The sequence below is a fragment of the Lontra canadensis genome, unplaced genomic scaffold (genome assembly GCF_010015895.1).
Source record: "Lontra canadensis isolate GAN:19392208 unplaced genomic scaffold, GSC_riverotter_1.0 scaffold49, whole genome shotgun sequence".
Lineage (NCBI taxonomy): Eukaryota > Metazoa > Chordata > Mammalia > Carnivora > Mustelidae > Lontra > Lontra canadensis.
The window spans coordinates 14,020,148-14,043,971 of NW_022631043.1; the positions used below are offsets into that span (position 1 = coordinate 14,020,148).

The 23,824-nt window shown below is 47.1% G+C and overlaps 2 protein-coding genes across 19 annotated transcripts in view; both read left to right on the forward strand.

The window, feature by feature from the left end:
* The window catches only part of LOC116876990, a 165,297-nt gene extending 149,327 nt beyond the window's left edge, over window positions 1–15,970 (forward strand). The window contains exon 4 of the mRNA XM_032873446.1: window positions 15,771–15,970. Coding sequence (XP_032729337.1) covers window positions 15,771–15,970 — 200 coding nt within the window. The remainder of the gene's footprint in view (window positions 1–15,770) is intronic.
* Window positions 15,971–16,139: 169 nt separating this feature from the next.
* MTSS1 (MTSS I-BAR domain containing 1) overlaps window positions 16,140–23,824 on the forward strand; it is a 154,766-nt gene continuing 147,081 nt past the window's right edge. For all 18 annotated transcript variants that reach the window (XM_032873555.1, XM_032873560.1, XM_032873563.1 and 15 more), the window contains exon 1: window positions 16,140–16,679. In XM_032873555.1, the coding sequence (XP_032729446.1) occupies window positions 16,608–16,679 (72 nt within the window). In that variant the 5' untranslated portion in view covers window positions 16,140–16,607. The remainder of the gene's footprint in view (window positions 16,680–23,824) is intronic.

A 23,824-nucleotide genomic window follows, 5' to 3' on the forward strand; every position in this document is an offset into this window, starting at 1 on the left:
GAAAGAAAGAAAGAAAGAAAGAAAGAAAGAAAGAAAGAAAGAAAGAAAGAAAGAAAGAAACCAACAACAAAACAAAACACCTCCTGGTCAATGAAAGCAATCAGTGTACTTAGTTAATACACTTCTCCCTCATTTCAGGTCTAGCCTTTCAAAATCTGGACTGAAGTTCACGGCAGGTTATTGCAGAGAGTTCCGTTGTGTTGCTAATCAAATAATTCTCTCAAACAACAGGATCTTGTTATTGGCCCAACTTTCAGCTGCGTCTCTGATTCAGATGAGAGCTCCTTGGTGCCAAGAAGATGGCTACTAGCATAATCTTCATGGAAATCACGTGTAAAATAAAATCGAAGTATACAGCAAACAAATAAATACAGAGAGCAGGCCTCCACCGAGTACAGGGCTATGTTGGGGGAAAAGAAAAGATGTTGGATTTGCTCTCGGCCCAAACTGTCTAGCAAGGAAAATAAATGCTGGACAAGAAACTCTTAACAGTTGAGATGTAATTGCTAATATATTGACAAACAAATCTTGGAAGAACCCGGGGAAAGGCATGCTGACGTCCAATAGAGAAAAATGGAAAGATGTCACCAAAAGGTGACATTTTCATTGATATTTCATATTATTTTCTTCTTTTCAAGCGAGCAGTGAGCGTGCCTCCCAGCACCCATGCCATCTCCCCACTGAGAAGTAGCTCTAAGCTCTGGATGGCACTGAGCCAGGCCCTGAAGAGTCTAGCTTCAGGCCCTAGCTACAAACCAAGGAGATCCCCTACCTATCACCCGGGTTTAAGGTTGAACACTTGATCCAAGATGGTCTAACCACAGGGAACCCCAGGACTTCTGTTTGCTGGTTTTGAACTAAGAAAACTCTTCCTCTCTCATTCTTGGTAGCACCTATCTGTGAGGCCTGAACCTGCTGCCCCATTTTTGCTACTAGAGAAGCCAGCCTTAAGGCAGAGCCAGCACATGGAGGACAGCTTGGGCCAAAAGAACTCCAGAGAAAGGGAGCTGGAGCCTGTTTTTTCAAACTATGCAAAGAGACTCATGAAGTGCTCTTAGTATAGTCGGGATCAAGGATTAGCTGGAGGGGAGAAATCTTCTGATGTCAAGGACAGAAAAACTAGCCCAAACTAAAAAGCAAGAGGGAATTTATTAGAGCAAGAACATGAACAGTTGGTGAACAAATTGGTTTTCAGGCACGGCTGAATACAGGAGTTGATACAAAAATCAGAGCAACCTGCTTCTTTTCGTCTCTTTGCTCAACTCCATCCTCCTCTGTGTGGGCCTTATTCTCAGACACCAGACACCACCTCCTTTCCCAGCCACAGTCCCCATCTCATGACCTGGCATGCTCAAGTGCAATGGAGAAGGGAAACCCCATCTTCAGAGCTGAGTTGTCCAAGAAAACCCCTGGGATTTTCTGATTGCGTCTTGGCTTGAGTCTGGTTCCCAATCCAGGACTAAGGACTGTGGCAGGGAGAACGGGCTTCCCCAGGAGACTTGGGCCTGACGCCTGTGATCCACCTCGGCAACCAATGTGGAGGTCAGCTTCAGGCAAAGCACATGGCTGAAAGCGGGGGTGGGTATTTCCCCCCAAAATGAAATCACGCAACAAAACAGCAGATGTCACTGACAGCTCACTTGACAATGTCTCTCAGCCAACCTTCCTAACATAATGCCAGGCACCTGTTGGTGGGTTTGACAGAAAACTCTGTTCGCCACAGCTGAGACTGCCTTTCTCGCCTTTGCCGGCCTAGAACCAGAAATAGCTTCTGTGAGGTATTTTGTTCTTCCAGGGCGTGTATGCATTCTTTCAGCTTACGTTTCCGGGACACTGGTGATAATAATGATAATAGTTATCAACCTAACGCCTGCACGTGTAATAGAAGCACTATCTCATTTAAGCCTCACTATGAGCTCATTGGTTCTCCAGCTGGGTCGATTTTGCCCCTCGCCCTCCCCCAGCACTGGGGGACATTTGGCAATGCCTGGAGACAGTTTGGGTTGTCACAGCTTGCGGGATACTCTGGGGGTGCCTAGGAAGATGTCATGGATGTTGCTGTGCCCCCCACAATGCTGTTGTCTATTCCAGCGGTTAGGGAACGTCCTCTGTAGAGTGTCAGATACTCAATCGGGTGTATCTCAGCATAACTGCTTAACCCCACTGTAGCAGAGCAAAAATAGCCTAGAAAATATGTAAACGAATGACCTTGGCTGTGATCCACTAACACTTTATTTACAAAACCAGGCAGTGGGCCAGGTTTAGCCTGCGGGCCATAGTTTACAGACTCCTGGTCTATCACAACATCTATTCTTCCTTCAGTAAGTCCTTGTTTTTAGCTGTGTGTATTTGTGTCCAGCAGTCTCCCCCCCATACAATGATCATTCTTAGCCACTCCCACAGCCAAATGTGTCCATTTCAATAAATTCCAGCTGGTAGGATATAAGAGGAAGCATTATTTGGGATTTTTTGCTGTTTAAAAGTAGCTGATTCATTTGAGAAGGACTGCTCTCTGCTCTTCTGCTTTTCCTTCTTCTTCCATCCCAGTAAGGGCCCCAGCAGCCATGTTGGACCATGAGGTAGCTTGGAGGAGGAAGATACAGCTAGGAGGGAAAAGCAGAAAGACAGAGGGTGGGTCCCCCATGATACCCCTGAGTCACCACACTTGTCCTGACAGCCAACATGGAGACTTTGACAGGACAGAAAGATAAATGTGTGCCTTGTTTAAGCCACCGTGTGCGTGTGTGTTATCTACGCAGTAGAACCTAATCTGAACTCTACGTCAGCATGTGGAAACACTCAACAAACAGTTGATAGTGAAAGGAATGCCTAGAGCATAAGGGAGCACCCTAGGGAAACTCATTTCTGTTGGGATGGGCAGGGAGTCATGGAAACAAACACACACCAGGTCCTCCTCAGGTCTTTTGTGGTTCAGCACCCACAGTGACTCAAGTCTCTGGCCAGTTCCTCCTACTGCTTTTCTTCCTCCCCACAGGGGACTTTCCCTGTCTTGTGCCCACTGTCAACCCTGTCTTCCGGGGCACCCTTCCCCACCAAGCTTGTCGTAGAGAATTCAGTTTCCTACAAGAGAATGCACTGTTCCTTGGTGTTTGAAAGGAGTGTCACCACTAGACACCAAGGGGACGCAGCCAGGAGAATCTTCAAAATCACAAAAAGAGCAACGCCTACTAGACGAAGGAAATGCAACCAGTCCTTATTTGTCCCTGATTTGTTTGCCTGTCACTGACAGCATGTGGGTGGCACGGGGGGAAAACCTGGCTTTGGCACCAAGCAACCTTGAATTTGATTAGTAACTCCGTCACTTAGCAGTGTGACACAGTGTGACACTGGCCACACCATGTCATTTCCCTGAGTGTCACTTTCCCCAAGTACACAGTAAGGCCACAGCAACTTTCTCATAGCAATCGTGTGAGAATTAAACAGGGAAAGAGCCTGGCACAGAAAAGGGGCCCAAATTACCTCAGAAACTTCTCTCCGTCTGCCATCGTGATGATCAGGATGGAAGCATAGTGAGACTATTACCTGGGATTTGGTTAGATCCCCTGCCCTGCTTTGGAAGGGCAAAATCGTCTAGCCTTTAGGCTGAAAACTTCCTTTTCTCTTAGCCTGACCCCACATAATGGCACTTCCTTTTTCATCCCCCCACCCTACTTTAAAAAGCTTGCAGAGCAATCCTTTGCATCAGTACAATTCCATTTCTCAGACATGGTCTCAGCCACGCTGGAGTCCTGCGTGACCATCTAGTGCCACAAGGACATTCACAATGTCACACTTACCATGCATTTCCACTTTCCGATGAACGAGGCCTTGACACGTCTCTGAGTAAGTGGTCACGGGGCCCTTCAAACCTGCAGGCCCTTTTCCATAAAGGTGGCTTACAAATGCAAAATAGTCCACATCCCTGGAGAGGCCTGAAAAAGCTATTCGTGCCAAGCAGGGGAAATGAACAACCCAAAAAAAGCTGCCAGCCGCGAACAGGATCCCACAGCATTCAGTGTGTGCGAACTGGGTTCACAGAGTCGCTGTTCATGAGTCCGTAAACTTGGCACCGCCTCCTGTAAATGGTGTCAAGGAGAAGTGGGGGAGCTCTCGAGAGAGGGTGAGGGGACCCACAGGTGATGGCTCTTTGGATGTGTTCAGGACACAGCCAGTAAATGGGGAGTAAAACCAGTGCACCTGAAGGGAGAGAGGAACGAATTTGGGGTATAAATCTGGGTGGGAAAGCAGCAAGTGATCTCTCTCTCTCTCTCTTTTTTCCTAGCAACTATCAGGACAAATGGTCCTTTTCATCCAACAGGGCATCGAAATATAACAAAAGACAGGACTAGACATGGGGTAAATACGAACCAAAGTCTGGTGGGGACAGGGCAAACGAACTGCAATTTGTGTAAAGTTAAGCCTTTGTCTCTGGTTGTTAACAATGACGAGGGAGAAAGTTGAACACAGTCAGGGACACTGAATAGTATTAACTTCCAATGTGTATGAAGTGTCTCGCTAGGTCCCGAACAGATGAGATAGAAGCCATTCATTCATTCATTCCATAAATACCTGCTGGGCATGGACTATGTACTAACCGTTGAGGGAGGTGCTGGGAATTCCGTGGGGCACAGGCAGCCGTGGGCTCTGCCCGCATACCTCTGATGTGGCAGGGGTGGACCCGGAGCAGTGAGGAGTCCAGGTTCTGGAGGGGAACTGCCTGTGTTGGAGTCCTGTCAAGATCACACCAGCTTTGTGACCTTGAACAAATGACTCAACCCCGCCATACCTCAGTTTCCCCAATTGCAGAAAAGGGATGCAACTAGCGTCCACCTGGTCGGGTCAGCCGGAGCTTACATGAGATCATACACACGAAGAACTCAGAACAGCCCCTGCCATTCGGGGTGTTTTGTTGTGAGGGTCACTGTTGTTTTTATAACTTCAGGCCAGAGGGGCCCAGACCGCTGGCCTTGAGCAGGTAATGACTCCGAGAAGTAGGAAGGAGAAGGGCAGAGCTCGGTGTGTTAGAACCACTCAGCAAGAAGAACAAATCTGTGATCTTGGATGTGCAGTCAGTGGCGGGGCTGGGGCTAGGACCCATATCAACCAAAATAACAGCTACAAATATTTGAAGGGAGAGGCATGTGTATGAATAAGCCGTATTGCATCTCTGATTTATACCGGGCCAATCAACGAAGACACACCAATGAGAAAAGCAAAGGCTATTTATACGCAATCGCAAGAAAGTCGGCCGGCCACGGTCACTGGCCTTTCAGCAAAAGAGTCTGGGAGCTTCATTGTGGAAGGAACTCCGGCTTTCTGTGTGCCCCGATTGGAGGCTGTTGGAAAGCTGGAGTTGGGCTAACTAGAAGCAGGAGATCCTACTGGGTAGGAGGACATATGTCGCTCTCTCTGATTGGTCCCAAGTTGGAAGCAAGGGAACAAAAAAACAGGGAAGGTATCCGTTATCAATCAAGTTCTGGACGTTTGGAGCTGATTTTTATAGAATTATTGTTTCACTTCCTGGATTGCCGCTAGAGAGGGCAATCTGGCTTCTTGCAAATCTGTTTCAGGGCAGGCTGGTTACCTGGGTTGTTTATTGCAAAAGGTAGATAAAGGATGCATTTCTTGGGCAGGTTGTGGCTCAAAGTTTTTATTTATTTTATTTATTTATTTATTTTCATTAACATATCACTTCTGGTATCTTTTATTACAAAGTTTTTATTTTTTAACATGATCCAGCCACTGCTTGTATATTTAATCTCTCGTGGGCTTGGGGGTTCATGAGGTTGTGTGGTCCCCTTGCAGTAAATTCCATGAAGTCCCCGCAGAAAGGAACCCATTCCTTTAAGATATCGGAAAATAATGTGGTCATGCATCCTGGGACTTAGATGATTTTTGTCGGTCACAATCTTGCTTGGACCCCTAGGCCCCCAATGGCCAGATACTTCGAAGGCAGTACGCCCTTCTCTCCTGAGTGAGAAATGTCCAAATAAGTGGTTTCAGCTGTGATGCTCAGGTGATGTGCAGTTAAAAGAGATTTCAAATTAGAGTCCTGGGTCCTGGTGCCACTTCCGCCACTTCCTAGCCCGGTGCCTTTGGGGAGTCAACAGCTCCAAGTGTGCTGCCTCTCGGGGATAGGAGTCCAGCTGAGGACTTTCAGGGCCATCCCAACCCCCTTCTCCCCACCATCCTCCTCGCCCTGCTCTCTCCCTGCTCCCCCCCATCTCTGCCACCTCCTCCCACCCCTTTTTTTTTTTTTTTTTAATTTATTTGACAGACAGAGATCACAAGTAGGCAGAGAGGCAGGCAGAGAGAGAGGAGGAAGCAGGCTCTCCGCTGAGCAGAGAGCCCGATGCGGGGCTCGATCCCAGGACCCTGGGATCATGACCTGAGCCGAAGGCAGAGGCTTTAACTGAGCCACCCAGGTGCCCCAACTTCATAAACTGTGTAGAGTTATGCAAATGTAAATGCATATTATCAAAATTATGGAAATGTTATTGTCTATCATACGTCCAGCATTTGTAGAAATTCATTAATGGGAATCTTAAAAAAAAAAAGTTTTCCCCCCAAGAATTGTTCTTAGGTTACTACTTAAGGTCTTACTTGATCAGCTATTAGGTCTTTAAAGCGGCACATCATTTCTGAGTGAGTTATTCAATTAATCATTTGTTGTAACTCCAATGCCCCTCTGTATCGTGCTTCTGGAAAGCCATCCTAGCTGGAGAAATGGCCCTCCCTCCCTGCTTATCCTGCAAACAGATCAAGTGGCCTGGGGTTGGGGGAGCCTGATTAATGGCCAAATGATTAGTAGCAAGTGGGGAAAAAAACAAAAAACAAAAACAAAAACAGAGAGCCAAATGGTCACCAATACGGTTTACCTTCCTTTACACAATGAAGTGGTCCAGTAATGCAGCTAAGTGAGATTGCTACAGATTGAATCAAAATGGGGAGATTGCTACTTAAAGGTCCCCTGGGGGGGGAAATTACTTGACAAAAGATCTTTCCATTTTCATGAATGAGTCCCCTGAGAGAATCGCTTTTGCTAAATTAATCCAGTTTTCAAATTATTTTTATATATTGCAATATATATTAAACTAAAGCAGAAATTACATTATAGAAAAGAATATACAAATATGTTGAGAATATAGTTTGGATAATATATGTAATTTCTTATAATAGTAAGTTACTGAGACGCAGTGGCTAACAGGTATGTAAATTGTGTAGCCATTTACATTTCTCCTCTGAGATATGGTGTTGAAGGAAAGACAGTGCCTTGATTATAGGTCCTTAAGAAAATTCCCTTCAATGGGGGAAAAGGATCCAACTCAGGATAAAGATATTATTTCAAATAATTAACTATGACCAACAAGAGAATGGTTGCCATTTGATGTCGTAAGCTCCCTATCAGAAAAATTGAAATTATGGGGAACAGCTTCGTGGAAATCTATTTTCATTTGATGACTGGGTTTGAATTTGTTCCAGAAAATAACATGTCTATCAGAAGAGTGAGATGGGTAGGCCTCTCCTTCTTCAATATATTTAGGTTAAAATAGATTTAGAGTAAAATAAATATAAACAAGTTTTTTTGCAGGGAAAGAAGTGCTCCAGTCGCAGCTGGGACATGCTAATGGATAGTGCTTCCTTCTGCTTTGTCTAGTGACAGACAAAGTGGTAGGGAGAGTCCAAGAATCCAAGGTAGTGTCGGGGCAGGGTGGGGGGGACGGGGGGGGGGGATGGGGAGGCATGCCTTAAGCAATCAAGCATCCCCTGGGAAGTGACTTTGTTCTTTCACTGGGAATGCCTCTCTGGGTCACCACCTGGAAGAAACAGCATTTATCTCTTTCCTATCTTTTTCCAGCTGTTTCCAAACATACATGTACCCCAGGAGACATACAGACATGCCTATATATATGTAAAGTCAACGAAGATCAAGAGTGAACCTGAAATCAGGTCTGAAGGTCAGCCATCATCACATGGAGGACCCTTGTAACATCACCTGGAAGGTACCAACCCTCTCTCTCATTTTACAGAGGAAAGTAAGGCCCCCGGAAGGATCTCTGACTCCCTGGAGGTTCCACAGCTAGTGAAAGCTCAGGTGGGCAAGTTCTTTTTTCTCCCTCTGTCTCCTGATGGGCATCACTGGGGAGATATTACGTAACATCATTCTTGCCTTGGGGCCAGAAGGCCAGGGGGTGTTGTGCTCATTAGTTGGGTAATTCTGGCCACCACTTTTGAAGCTGCCGGATAGGATCACAGGTAAATATCATTACCCTCTGCAAATGAATGTTTCCCCACGCACAACCTGTTCTCACTTGTTGCCAGGGGCCCCTGGCCACTTGCGGCTGCGGAGATTGCTGCTGAGTGCCGGTTCCCAAGCATCCATTTACTGCCCAGCTTCAGAAAATAGAAGGGCTGGGTCTGGGTCTTATTATTAAAAGCAAACAAACCCATTATTAAAAGTAAACAAGGCAGAACTGCTTTGAAACAATTGATTAAATGTCTCCTGGCTCAGTGGCCTAAATTCACCCCTGTTACCCCAAACAAAGCCTTCCATATTGAAAATCTAAAGAGAGAATGCCAGCAGTCTGGTTGAGAACCACATGCACGTTTGTACACGCGTGCGCACACACACACACACACACACACACACACTCTTGAGTGCCTGTTAAAGCTTAGGCTCAGGAACCACATCATTGTCTCTAGTCTTCAAGATTTAGAAGTAAGAGTATTTTGCGTTTTTAAGCACCTGGGTGGCTCAGTTGTTAAGCATCTGCCTTCTGCTCCCGTCATGATCCCAGGGTCCTGGGATTGAGCCCCACATTGGGCTCCCTGCTGGGCGAGGGACCTCTTTCTCCCCTCTCACTCCCCTTGCTTGTGATCCCTCTCACTGTGTCTCTCTCTGTCAAATAAATAAATAAAATCTTAAAAAAAAAAAAGAAGTAGAAAGAAAGAAAGAGACTATTTTGCATTTTATGAATGGCATGGGCAGGCCAAGTAATTTGCTGATGGACACAGCTATAATATGGAAACATAGCATTTGAACTTTAATCTCTATGACTCCAAACTCATGTCAAATCAACCTTAGCACATTACAGACAGGCCTCCTATGTCCCTGTGTTTACGGTTAATTTAAAGAAAAGCCCAAGACACAGGAGAAGGAAACTTGTATCTGCCCTGGCAAAACCTCCTGAAATTATAGGCGTGTTTGTGGGGTTGCTGGAGAGAGGAAGCCCCGAGCCACCTCCACCTCCGTCACTTAAATGTGCAAAGCCAGCATAACAAAGACTATCGATGTTAAGTGGCTGGTGTTTAGTTTCTTGCCCCCAATTCCCCAATTCCCTAATTGCCTAATTCCCAGGCCGTTTTATATACTCTGCTGTCCAAAGAAACCAGAAAGCAGGTTTGTAGGTACAGAACTTGGCCTTGTCAGTGAGTTAATGGACTCTCAGTGATAGACCCCTGCTAGTCAGATTTATGAGAGACAGATATAGACAGAATATTAATTATAGCATTATAGTAGAATTTTGTTTACCTGGCAGTCTCAGTGCTAGAAACATCTAAACAAGAGACTTGTTCTAAAATAAATTTTAAAATTTCTAAAATCATGCTACTGGAAGAATCCATAAACAGTTTGCTATGGGTGCAATGCCAGTAATGGAGGGGTTTACCATACCCCCAGCGACTAGCTGGGGATGACACAGCAACCAAATCTCTTGATGCAGTTAGACGGTGTCACTGTTCTGAATAGACTGACATTAGAACTACCTCATGTTGTGAAAAACCTAATGAGATTATATGGACTAAGAAACCATTTATTGGAAAATGGTCTGACAATTCCCCCAAAAGTTTGCAAATAGATATTCCATATGACCCAGCAATTCCACTATAAATATATACCCAAGAGAACTGAAAATGCATGTCCACACAAAAACTCACACATGAATGTTTATAGCACCTTTATCCATAGTAGTCAAAGAAGAAACAATTCAAATGTTCATCAGCTGAAGAATGGATAAACAAAATGTGGTCTATGTCTACAATGGGTTATCCAGCCATAAAAAAGAAGGAAGAACAGAAATGTGCTACGTGGATGAACCTTGTAAACATTACACTAAATGAAGGAGGCCAGATGAGAAAGGCCAATGTATGATTTCATTTACATGAAATGTCCAGAATAGGCAAATCCCCAGAGGCAAAGAGTTGATCAGTAGATGTCAAGGGCTGGGGTAGGAGAGGTAGAGATAAATACTAATGGGAAGGGGTTGCTTTGATGAAAATGTTATAAAATTTGTTGTGGTGATGTTCACACAGCTCTGTGAATATGCTTAAAAAAAAAACACAGTGAAATGTTTACATAGGGAAATGTTGGGTTTTGCAGAATGTATGGTATTTTCCATTTTTTTAAAAGATCTTATTTATTTGATAGAGAGAGATCAGAAGTAGGCAGAGCAGCAGGCAGAGAGAGAGGGGGAAGCAGGCTCCCCTCTGAGCAGAGAGCCCGATGTGGGGCTCGATGTGGGGCTCAATGTGGGGCTCAATGTGGGGCTCGATCCCAGGACCCTGAGACCATGACCTGAGCAGAGGCTCAACCCACTGAGCCACCCAGCTGCCCCAGTATTTTCTGTTTTTTGATAAATGCAGTTGTCTCTGATTAAATTATATATAGCTAGGTGTTTTTCAATTGCTTCATGTGGTCTGTTAAAAGTAAGGGGTTCTGGGGCGCCTGGGTGGCTCAGTGGGTTAAGCCTCTGCCTTCGGCTCAGGTCATGATCCCGGGGTCCTGGGATCGAGCCCCACATCGGGCTCTCTGCTTGGCAGGGAGCCTGCTTCCCTTCCTCTCTCTCTGCCTGCCTCTCTGCCTACTTGTGATCTCTCTCTGTCAAATAAATAAATAAAAATCTTTAAAAAAAAAAAGTAAGGGGTTCTAATATGCTTTTCACTCTTTTTGCTGCTATTCTAACCAGAACTTGTATCTTACTTACAAAACTCCCCCTTTTCTCATTGTGATTGTATGAAACAGAAAAAGCTAAGCTTGAGAAGAGGAAGAGATCAGATCCTGGACAGTCTTGTTCCATAATTTGCAACGGGGATGTGTGCTCCTCTGCAAGCCCCGTTCTCAATATCAAGGTTATTCAATATCAAGGTAACTAATTTTGCCAAATTAGGAGTCAGCAGGCAGCCTGGGACAATATAAACAAGGAGAAGGAAATCAGATGCTCCTGGGAGAAGTGTGGCTCAACACAGAGTAGATGCTCAAGAAATGTCTCAGGAATGGCCTGAACCGTCCCCTACCCCAGTACGGGGCAGGCACACCTTCCTGGTGACTTAGAACCATTAGACAGGATCCCTCTTCCTTGAACAGTCCCTTATACGTTCCCCCCTCTTTTACATCTTCCCTATGAACCAGCCTCTCTATGGGATTGCCATGGTCAGATGCTACAAACCGGCCCGCAGAGGAGACTTTAAAAACTGGGAAGTTTAAAAATATTTAGATCTTAGAAAACTTCACATCAAGATGCTAAGTTTCAGCCCCTCTGGAAGGAGTGGAATGTGCGGCAATTAAGGGCACACCTTCTGGCTTGGCCTGGGCCTAGAGCACGAGCTCCCCCCGCTCCTCTTACGAACTTACAGTTGGCCTGCTTCACACAGGTATGCTGCCTGGCCCCCTTCCCCCCAGACAGGATGGGCTTATGACCCCGCCATTCCAGCCTTACTTTGGCCTGGCTACCAATCAGTTCATGAGGGTAGACCTTCTTTCATTAGTTTCCTGCCTCAGTGACACATTCTGTACACCAAGTTTCTATTATCCTTGGGCACACCACAGGTCACCATCTACCAACACATAAAAAACAACTCTTACAATGAATCACCGCAACAGATAGTATTTGTTGATTCTTGCTGGTTTCATTTTCAAAAAGTCCTCCAATTTGTAAATTTGAGACACTTTCATCTACTGACAACTCCCCAATTTTTCCAAGGGATGGAGGGGGTAGGGGCTCATAAAAGTTCTGCTCCTGGGTCATGAGGGGGAGCTTGAACCAATTTTATCTCACACATGAGCCATGATGATGATCAGTACATGTTAATAGCTAACCTTGACTGAGTACTCACTGTGTGAGTACATCCCCTTTAGGCCTCACAAACCCTTGGGAGTCTGCACTTCCATTATCTATTTTATAGATGAAGAAACTGAGGCATGAGAAGCTGGGAAGCAAAGAAGTCAGAATTCATACCGGGGCAGCTTGACTCTGAGCCTACCCTCTTCATCACCTTGCACAGCTGCCCCTGTGCGAGGATCCCTTGCAAGTCAGAAGTGTCACAGACAATTGCCTGGAGTTTCATGGCATCCCTGAGGCCTCCCCTTGCAACCTGGACACGTACTGGAATCTCATGAGGGACCCCCAAAGCAAACGGAGACACATAGGAAATACTGTAATGGGTTAACATTCGGGAGAGCTACTGCAGGGTGAATGTGGAAGTCTCTGCACTCTTCTTGCTTGTTTCTGTACATCTGAGATTATAGCAAAGTAAAAAAAAAATTAAATGAAAAAAATGTATTGAAATAATATTAATTGACCTGGAGATATTTCTATAGGATTTAAAAAAAAAAAAGATTTTATTTATTTACCTATTTGAGAGAGAGATGGAGGACAAGTGGGCATGGAAGCAGAGGGAGAGACAAAGCAGACTCTGTGCTGAGCGTGAAGCCTGATGCGGGACTTGATCCCATGACTGTGAGATCATGACCTGAGCTGAAACCAAGAGTCAGATGCTTAACTGACTGAGCCACCCAGGTGCCCCAGGAATTGTTGATGGTAAGAAGTGTTAACAGGAAGTGTTTTTTAAAAAAATATTTTATTTTTTAAAAGATTTTATTTATTTATTTGACAGAGTGAGTGAACCTGAGCAAGGAGAAGGGGCAGAGGGAGAGGGAGAAGCAGGCTCCCTGTTGAGTGAGGAGCCCGATGCAGGGGTCAATCCCAGGCCCCAGGGATCGTGACCTGAGCTGAAGGCAGACATTTCACTGACTGAGCCACCCAGACCCCCCAAGAGGAAGTGTTAATAACAAGAGGCAGAAAAGCCACTGTGATGTGATTCTCTTTGTGTAAAGCAAATAATGACAAAATATGCATGCACACATATGTACACACATACATATGACTCTATGTTCTTATATGGGGATGGAATGATATGTGTAAAATACGTTCAAAAAAATCTGGAGCCCGGTTCCCAAGAGACTCTACTTTAATTGTTTAGGGGTAAGACCCAAACATGAGTGGCTTTTTTCAAAATTCCTTGGATCAAAGTTCTCAAATTTGCTGCACATTAGAATCGTTTGGGGAGTTTTAAAAAGTCCTGATGCTCAGGCCATGGCCCAGATGAATTAAATCAGGCTCCCTGGTCGTGGAACTCAGGCACAGGTGTTTTAAAATTCCCCAGGGGATTCCAATTGCCAAGTCTGGGGACCAGGCAGAGCTCCTGGTATATATGGGGCTGAGAATCACTTCTGAGAGGGAAGGGAAGTCCTTTGGGTAGACTACTACGGGAGAGGCATTTGATATCTACTTTAACCCTGGAAACAGGCCATGAATCAGGAACCTGCAAGGAAACAGAGGCTGTCTCCAGAGATCAAACAACCTGCCAGAAGTCTCAGAGCTCCGAGATGGTGGAGGTTGTTATCCTGAACCACCCTCTCCCAGGTCAAGGAGGGTGATGGGAGTGGCTTTGAGAAGGCTTCCTGGCTTCTCAATCTCTCCTTTCCGAGATCACACGAATTGAAATTCCTTTAATAAAGCTTCATTCCTCTGGGTTCCTCCTCCTAGGAGCTATTTAAGAAAAAAAAAATAAAATAAAAAGAAAAGGCAAACACTCCTGGGAGGAATTGCATGTTAGTCAGATCTTGATGTCTGCCTAGCCAGTGCTGGGCATTTTGAAGGGAGAAGAGAGTTCGAGGGATGCTTAAATCTGGGGAAAGAATGTGATGTAGGGGTGTCAATCTGATGTCCCTTTTTTGTTCAAAACCCCTCATTCACTAGACTTACTTCATCCTGTGTAATTGACACTTTGTGTCCATTGGCTAGCAACTCCCCATTACCGCCTTCCCCCAACCCCCGGGCCTGGCAGCCATTCTACAAATTTGAGTATTTTAGCTAGTGGAATATAAGTGGAATCATGCAGTATTTATCCTGTAGTTGGTTTATTTCCCTTATCACAAAGTCCTCAAGTTGTATCCATGTTGTTATGTACTGCAGGATTTCCTTTGAGGCTGAATAATATCCCATCGTCTAGATATACCATGTTTTCTTCATCCATTCATCCATTATGGGCATTTAGGTTGTTCCCACATCTTGGCTATTATGAATAGTGGCTGGGTATTATGAATAAGCTACGTCTGTAAGATTTATTGAGTGCTTACTTACTATATGCCAGGAACTGTTTTGAATGCTTTACATATGTTAGTGCAAGTGAAAGTCACTACAGCCCTACGAAGTCTTTATCCCCACTTACAGATGAGGAAACCGAGGTCCAATTAGTTTGGCCCAAAGTCATAGAATTAGTTAGTAGGTTGTAAACTGGAGTTTGAACCCAGTACAATCAGGCTCTATAAGCAGTGACCTGATCACTATAATACCAATAGTATTAAAAATCACAATGATAATGACTGAGAGCAAACTGTATGTCAAACACTATTATTGGCAAGGTGAAAATGTGACTTACACATCCACATAATCTTGGGGACAGGATCCAGCACGGTTTTCCAAGAGATTGGTTAATTCGAGAAGTAACGCTCCTCCTTACGATTTTTGGGAGAGGGGTGGAGACCAGTTACAATTAAGAGTTGGGCAGAGTGGCCGAGGGTAAAATTACCTCCTGCAGCTGTAGTATGTCCACCAAGCATTTTCTTGATTCACGCAGTTGTTAAAGCCAGAACTTTACCTATTACTGAGTGAGTGAGTCTGACACAAGTCTACAGCATTTTGCCTTTTTTTTTTTTTTTTTTTTTTTGTCTCCTCCCCAGTATTTTTCTCTTGTGCTTTGTGCTTCACATGATCAGTCCACAGGTCAGGGGATTAGTCAAGAGCTAGGTGCTTGCGTTTAAAGGTCTTTAAAAGTCGCTCATTTGATTCCCTTCTTCTTTGCCTCTTTGGTGGTAATCTAAATGAGGGCTCCTGCTCTGTGCAGTTAGGCGGTGGAGCTATGAGAATGAACCACCAGCCTCCAAATCAGCTCAGGAACATTTCACTCTTTCCAGGTTAAACGTCCCAACAGGGCTCTCTGCAGTGACACCAACACCCAATGCCCCCAGTGGGCCTGGGAAACACACACCTCCCTAAACAACAAAAAACACCATCCAAGTCACAGGCAGTCAACAATATCCAGAAATCAAAGACAGTATACAATAGCTCAGGGCCATTTATTTTGCAATGGCAAATCGATCCACTTTCCCAGCATCCTGCAACTTTTATTGAACTGGGCATCTAGCCATAGGATACGCCCCCAAACTCTCCTTAATTACATATTTGTTAATTACAAATTAATTACAAATTAGGAATGCTGTCTGCAGTCGTGACTGGTGTTGCAGTCCTGGTATCACAGAAAGGGCTTTTTTTCTCAAAAGGCTGCAGCAGTAGCAGCAGCAGCAGCAGCAGCAGCAGCAGTTTTCCCGCCCTACTGAGCGCTCACTATAATATGCTGGGCACTGCGCTAGGCGTGCCACCCGGCAAGGCCCCGGGGAGCTGCGGTGCACCCTCGGTTCCCGGCGCTCGCAGCCATTGTGGGGTGGGCGCTCTACCAGCGGCGCGCTGACACGCCCTCTCCGCGCGGCGACCCGCGGCCAGGGCAGGAGGGGGTGCTCCGTGCGTGCTCCCAGGAGCAGGCGGCTCCCGCGGGGGTGGAATCCTCGCCGCACCGCCCGCGGGTTCGCCTCGGCTGCGTGCGCTCCATGCGCCTCCCGGGCACGCGCTCCTAGCCCCGCCCGCGTGCGGCGGACGCACGGCCGCGAGCGCGCGCCCTCCCCGCGCCCCCGCGGCGGACGCACGGCCGCGAGCGCGCGTGCGCCCCTCCGAACGTCCCCGGGAGCCGCGCCAGAGCGAGCTCCGGGGCCGGGCGCGCAGGAGTGAAAAGGAGGCGGCGGCCGCGGCAGCGAGCAACAGATCCGGACGCCGCGAGCAGAAGCGTTCTGCTGTTGGGCGATTTTTTTTTTTAATTTCAAAAATATTATTAAATTAGAAAATCCTGCATTTTTAAATGGCGCTGGCCCCAGGTCAGCGGGCGATTTTCTCTGCTTCAAGATGGGCTTTGCTGTTTCTGTTGTGGGCACCAGTGGTGGCCTAATTGTCAGTCTTCTCCGGGCATTTTTAAGGCCAGGAGCCGAGCACTGCATGTAGGCGAATCACCCTGCAGAGCAGTTTGGCTTTTAAAATTATTGTTAGTATTTGGGGCAGAGGACAGCCGATCTTGGGCACTTCGTCCCCTTTGCAGAAGAGGCTGTGAGTCGGAGGTGGGTCGCTCGGAGAGTGGAATTGCTCGCGGGTGAGCGAGCCCCGGCCCCGCGCACGGTCCAGGCGGCCCCGAGTGTGTGTCCTCTCCCTGCCGGCGCCGGGAAAATGGAGGCTGTGATTGAGAAGGAATGCAGCGCGCTCGGAGGCCTCTTCCAGACCATCATCAGCGACATGAAGGTAGGACGCCGGGGGCGCGGCTGCGGTGGCCGCAGTCGCGGCCGCGCACGGACCTCGCCGCGGTGCTTCTCCTCCACCCCGAGCCACTCGCCCGGCCCTTGCCTGAGCCGCGGCCGCCGGCCACCTGCGGGAGCGCTCCGGCCCGGTGTCACCTGCTCACCCGCGGCGCCGCTCCGGGCTCTGTTGGGTCACCGGGCGGGCTGCTTCTCTGGGGGTGTCTGATGCCCCCTGCCCTCTCCACGCTCATTGTCCCAGGGGGCGGCACCATCTCGTTTCCATGGGGGCGCAGGGCCCCGGGTCCAAGTTTTCCATTGTCTGTCGCTGGACGGAGTGTCTGCGACCCGTGGAGACTGGGTCCCTGGGCGGACACCTGATTCCCCCGAGTCCGGGGTGGGGAGGGGGCGGCTGGCGCGGTGGTGGGGAGGGGTAGGGGGGCTGTGCCCGGCGGCGGGAACTGCCCCCCCCCCCCCCCCCGTCCGAGAGCCTGGGAGAGAGGCCTTCCTCTCCCTCCTTGGCTTTCAGGTCCACCTGGCGTGGGGGAGGGGGGAGGATCTGAGCAAATTAGGCATTAATTAGGCTGTTCCTAAACTGGTGAGGGTGTGCATGCCTTCTCTCAGCCCTCCCCGGGGCCGTGGAGCAGAAGTTCCCAGAGTAGCCTTGCTGGGGACCCTCCTTCCACTGGCTGACGCTCCCAGCCTGAAGGCAAGATTGGGTTCTCCTAAACAACTATATTTCCCCACACACCCACCCAACATACACAGACTCCAGGTTTTCTCTTGGAAGGATTGTGAAGATTGTGTGTGTGTGTGTGTGTGTGTTTCTCCCCGTGTGCGCGCGTGCGCGTGTGTGTGTGTATTGGGGGCGGGGAACAACACCCTGGTTTTTTCCTGCAAAGGGTGGGACAGGGGATAACCTGATCCTTGGATGTGGATTTTCTGGTGCATAGAGATACACCAGGGCCTTGGGTTACTCATCCAAAGGAAATATAACCAGCCTGGCGAGCTGGCTGGAGGTGGGAATTGGAGGCGGTGGGGGGATTTTTTTTTTTTTCATGTGTATTTAGGGAGCTTCTCTTTGGCTCTTACCCAGCCCCAGTTTGCCTCAACAGATCCGGGGAGGTGGTGTTTAATTAAAAGCTCGGCTTCCAAAACGAGTAGGCAGGTTGGGAAAGCTGTACAGCCGGTGGGTGTGGACAGCCCCTCTTCAGCCGCTGCCTGGGCGTTTGGAGGAGCTTTTGTCTGATGAAGTGTAACGTTTAGAGAGGGTTTGTCCTGGGAGATGGACTTTGTGAAGGAATGCTCAGCTGTCACGCCTGCTTCCCCCTTTTAGAACCAACTGCCATCTCCCCAAGGGTGAACTTTTCCAAGGTGCCTCCATCCTGGTCTTGGGCCTCCTACAGAGACTGTGTGTTGTGGTTTTTTTCTTTCTTTTTCTCTTTTTCTTTTTCTTTCTTTCTTTTTATTTTTGTGAGAAATTGACATTCGTGTAGCATTATCTTCATCTAGACCCTGCTTGTCCAGGAATGCCTCTAATCCAGCCACTTGGAATTAGATGGATTATTCCCTGTTCAAAGACTGCCTCTTTCATTCCTTTGCCCTCAATCCACATTGACTTATTGAAGTGCTCTTTTGAGACAAAGATCGGTGTCCCCGCTTGTTTTTGCTTGTTAACTTAAATTCTGTACGCCTTATAATCAAAGATTTGGTTTGAGGCACACGTGTATTTTGATCACTAGGGGAAGAATTTGAGATGGGTTGGTGAAGTTGCTTGTGTGTGTGTGTGTGTGTGTGTGTGTGTGTGTGTTTTAAAGAGAAATAGATGTTTTCAGTCGCTGAGTAGTAACAAGGACCCAGTGACCTAAAAGTTCTGCCCACTGCAGTCCCGGGGTTGGGGGGGGTGGAATCCAGAGGTTTTTTTCTCTCACTTTGTTCCTTAATCCACAATCCATCCAATCTTGGTTGTTTGTGTTTATAGTTTTGAACCCAAAGCCTTTCAGAAGATAGCCCACCACAGGATGGGCCCTCCGTTGTCTGCCTGCCAGCCCGGGGCTGCCCTCTAGCATTCTGGCCAGAGGAATTTGTGGGTGCCAAGGTGGCCTGTTTTCGCTCTGCAAGATTCCAGTTTAAAAATAAAGATTTATTTAATGCCCTTTCAGTGCTGGATCTATAGTTTGTGGTTCCTGACTTCTTTCCCTTTGAATTTAGTAGGGTTTGTTCAACATCCTGTGGGAAGGCATTTATTTTAAGGTTGTTTGTTCTGTTTTGGCAAAGATTTGAAAAGCAAACTGGAGGGAAAGATTAAAACTTGCTTCGGGTCTGCAGGATTCCAGACTTTTGGGGAGTAGAGATAAGGAAAAAGAAAGGGGTAGACTGATTTCCAAGACTGTTTACAGCAGAAGACAGTTGTTGAATATTTTAATGGAGTTTTCTTTTTAAAAGACTTCTTCGTGGGATGGATGGCAGTGGCATTTTAAAAGGGAATTTAAGGGTGCCTGGATGGCTCAGTGGGTTAAGCCTCTGCCTTCGGCTCAGGTCATGATCCCAGGGTCCTGGGATCGAGCCCCGCATCGGGCTCTCTGCTCTGCAGGGAGCCTGCTTCCTCCTCTCTCTCTCTGCCTGCCTCTCTGCCTACTTGTCATCTCTATCTGTCAAATAAATAAATAAACCTTTTAAAAATAAATAAATAAAAGGGAATTTAAAAAAATCTGGGCATAATAGGATAAGCAGTGCATGAAGTCACCACCAATCGAAAGTCAGACTTTAATATCTGAAGTCAGCTGGCTTTCTAATGACAAGTTTATCCTCTTTTTTATCTTCTTTGAACTGCCATGATGGGTTTCTTATGTCTTTGGTCCCCTTCTATCTGCTTTGAAGGACAAATGTAAATGTTAGAAACCCATTTGGAATGCCAGCTTGAGAAAATTTTTAGGTTATTTTCCCAGGAGTAATGCTGGACTGGGGTAAGGAAAGGGTAAGGAAAAAAAAAAATTAGTAGCATTTGATTCTCCAAAATGTACAGCAACACAGGAAGGGAGTTAATTTCCTCTTTGGAGGAAAAAAAAAAAAAAGGAAACAAAAAAATTAAGTAGCATCAAGGCCTAATACCATACATCTTCCAAAACCAAAATCCTCAAGACATTGAAAAGCTGGAGAGGAATCTTCTGCTTTTTTTCCTAGTGATCCTTCATCTGGCTAAATCCTCAGCTGTCAGGGTGCTGGAAGGGTGCGGAAGAAACCTTCACCCTTCTTCCACTGGGATCTAGCAGCAGCTGTTAAATAACTTATTGATTCCTTGACGGGAGGAAACCTTGTGTTTTTTCCCTTCCACCCTACTGTGGCGGTGGCCACTAACGATGGTGGTATGCAGAATCACTTACTGGCTGCCTTTCCGCCCATCCGCATAAATCAAGTTGTCTGGTGTGATCTGGTCCCAAAGGAAAGGGGAGATGAGATTCACGTGGCTGGAGGCTAGGGCCCTTCGCCTATTTGTCTGGGGGAACAGTAGCTTGACTCTGTGGAAGGCCATTTGACTGGCGTCTGATGTTTGACAATGGTTAGACATTAAAGAGGTTCTAGAATCTTTCTGGAGTTTCCATCCAAGTTCCAAGAAAAACAGGCTAAATGCTGCCAACAGCAGATTTGAGCCGTTACTTTTTTTTTTTTTAATTTATTGAGATATAATGGACATATAACATTATATTAGTTTTAGTTGTACAGCACAGGGATTTGATACTTGTCATTTTTAAAAATTATTGTTTTTTTAAAATTTATTTACTATTTATTTTAATGCTTAGGTAACTGAACCAGCAAAGAATTTGGTGATGTTTGGGGAGCTTTTAAGACCAAGCGACTGGCCAAACTCAAGGGCAAGTCACTGTGGATATCTTTCTTCTTTTAATAATTAACTTGGGTTTTTTTGTTTGTGTGTGGGGTTTTTTGTTTTTTTTTTTTTAAGTTGGATGCTGAAAACCAAATATTTTCCTCAGCCTTGTTGCACAAGAATCACCATGTCAGGAGCTGAACTGGGCCTGATGCAGGGAGAACTTTGTACTAGGTTCGAGCATGTGCTGGGGGTTATGTAATGGGACTGGGGGGGGGGACACCCAACCACACCTCGAATTCCCTACCCTACCTCTCCCTGTAGAGAGGGGTGTCCTGTTACCAACACCCGTGCTGAGCAGAATAGGGGCCTTGTTCAGTTCCTCTCCACTGCCCCCTACCTCTGTTTGCACTGGTAGCCTCTCTCCTAAGTTCTGCCTAAAATTAGAGCTGGTAAAGGGACTTCTTAAATACCATGGAAATCTTTTGTGGTTCGAAGGCATGACACTGTATTTTCCCCCCAGTTATCATAGATCAAGAATGTGGGTATTGGGTCCAGCGCTGGATAATGATTTCAGGGTTGTTCCCCCTGCCCTCCCCGCACTGCTCTGGCTTTGGGGTTTCTGTCAGACGAGAGGCTCCCTTCCTCAGTGTTTATCGAGGGCCTGCTATGTGGAAGGTCTCTCTTGCTGGAGAGCGACGAGCCAGAGAACCAGCAAGGCCTGCCCTTGGAGAGCTGCTTGTCCTGTGGGCCCAAAGTAGGAAACATTAAGTAGCCTACGGGGGCCACGAAGGAAGGGCATAGATTAGTTTTTGAAGGACTTCCCTTTGACTCTTCAAAAAAAATTTTTTTTTTTCCTCTGGGAAGATACTGAAAACCCAGCGAAGGCCTCCAAGAGCAGCCAGGTGCTGTGAGGGAAGCTGGCAACCTCGTCTATGGAGACACACAGAGGCAGGACAAGCAGAGCCCTTGCAAAGTACAGATGGGCCCTGGGTTGGTTGTTCTTAGCAAATGGCTGTGTTTGCCCGGGATTTTACAGCTTCCTCAGTTGGGGCCTGTGGGAGGAGAAGGTGAAGTGAAGATGTCATAAAATTGGCGGCGGGGGAGCTGCCCAGAATGGGGGCCTCTGCTGTGTAGATCATTGGGCTTTTTAGGTGCAAATCTGGTCCACGTTTAGAAAGACGTCTTTTTTTTGAGGGGGGGCGGAGGGTCTTGGCTTGAGTATTTCTGTGGGAAAATCCCATATATATCCTAGTTAACCAAATTGTGTAGAACTTGTTGCTCCACACTGTGAACCTTTTTTTTTTTTTTTTTTAAAGATTTTATTTATTTATTTGACAGAGAGAGAGATCACAAGTAGGCAGAGCAGCAGGCGGGGGTGGGGGGTGGGGAAGCAGGCTCCCCGCTGAGCAGAGAGCCCGATGCGGGGCTCGATCCCAGGACCCTGGGATCATGACCTGAGCCGAAGGCAGAGGCTTCACCCACTGAGCCACCCAGGCGCCCCCACACCGTGAACCTTCATGTTCTGAATTTCCGCAGATAGAGACGGCCCACATGGAGAGAAGGTCAATCCTAGGTCATGGCTTGCAGGGAAGATGAGCAGAGTTTGAATTTTGCCTGGCTCAGCTATCAGGCAGTTCTTACGAGAGTAGCAGGTACTCTTAATTCTGGAGCATTCACTGAGCACCAGCGTGGTCGCAAGCACTGAGCTCAGTGCTATGATTCAGCAAGTAAAGATACAGAATTTCCAGTTAAATTTGGATTTCAGATAAACAGCAAACAGCTCCTTAGTATAAGCATGTTCTGTGCATCCTGGGGCTTCTCAGCTACTGACCCTTTGTACTTTGAACTGCTCTTTCTCATCCAGGGGAAGGAAAGAGCTGAAATGCTAGCTGTCAATATGGCCAGCTCATTTGAGGTGGTTAAAGTGTTTGGAGGATGAAAAGGTTGAAATTGATCGGTTGGGTACGGTATCTATAATTTTCATCTGGGCTTTTCCATCTTCCCGGGGATGGGTGAGAGCTGGTGAGATTCCTTCTGCAGGAGACTGGTAAGGTGCTCAGATTGGGAATGGAAAAATGAGATCATCTCGAGGTCTCCCATTACTTCTCGGAACTGCCTTCAGGACACTTTCCCCTTAAACCCACACCTCTGCAAAAACAAAGAAATACCTCTCCTGGAACCAAACAAAAGCCGAAGACAGAGTTAGCTGCCTAGGACATCAGAGGAGAAGTATTTGGGACTCCTTAGAGGGAACTGATGGATGCCTTAAGCTGTTTAACTCAGATTTGCAGATTGCACTGCTGATATAGCCTTATTAAGTAGCAAACCGGAGAGACAAATGGAGTAAATTAATTGGCTGAGCTTCGAGAAAGCCCATTGTATTTGATGGCGGAGGTTCTCCCTTGAATTAGTTGGGAGGCTGCGCCAGGTTTCCTTTGACTATCTGACAGAAGACGCACAGGAAACCCCCAAAAGTGAAATCCAAGCCACCCAGCATGGATTCCAGAGCAGCCCACCCCTTGTCAGTGTTCCCCACCTCTTAGCCCAGGGAGGACCTGGGCTGTGTGTCTCGGCTGCTTCCCGATTTAAGATGCTCTCGTGTGCCACCTGCGTATAGTAGATGCTCCGTGTTCACGGCATGTGGCGAACACGGGGCCAGAAGGGACTTGGGGGGAATCCGCCATGTGCCAGGCATTGCACTGAGTACTTGGTGTGCTTGGTTTCATGTCATCCTCACATCAGCCCCACTTTACGGATGAGAAAACTGAGGCTGTTTGAAGAGCAGCGGTAACTTATCCAAGGCCTTGGTGAGGGGGATCGGTTCAGACCTTGGCGGATTGGATTCCCAAAGCTGGAGCTCTTTAGACCGTGCTGCAGGTGGTGGTGAGGCGGGGGGGAATGGCTTTCTTTCTAGAGGGCAGCATACAGAATTTCACTCGCTGGGCTCTACAGGAGGCTCAAGGAAGGAATCAGGGTCTTATTTCCGTGCCTGGAGCTGGGAGCCAGTCTGGAGACCCGAACTTGAGCTCAGATGCTGTGGGGACTGTTGTGGGGTGGGCGGCTCCCATTTGGTTGTCACTTTTGTGGAAGTCATTTAATTTATGATCTATTGACCTATTGTGGCTTCCTTCCCTCTCCCACTCACCGGTCTTCTCTGACAGACCAACCTGGAGTTCTCCTTTCTTTTTCTTCTGGGTGTGCAGAGGGGAAAGAAGCTATGGGCCAGGCTGTGGCCTGTCACCCTTGGCTCCTGTCCTTGTCCCCATACAAAGTACCCACAGTCTTTTCTGTGACTGGCCAGAGGGCCTTGTTGATATGTCCCG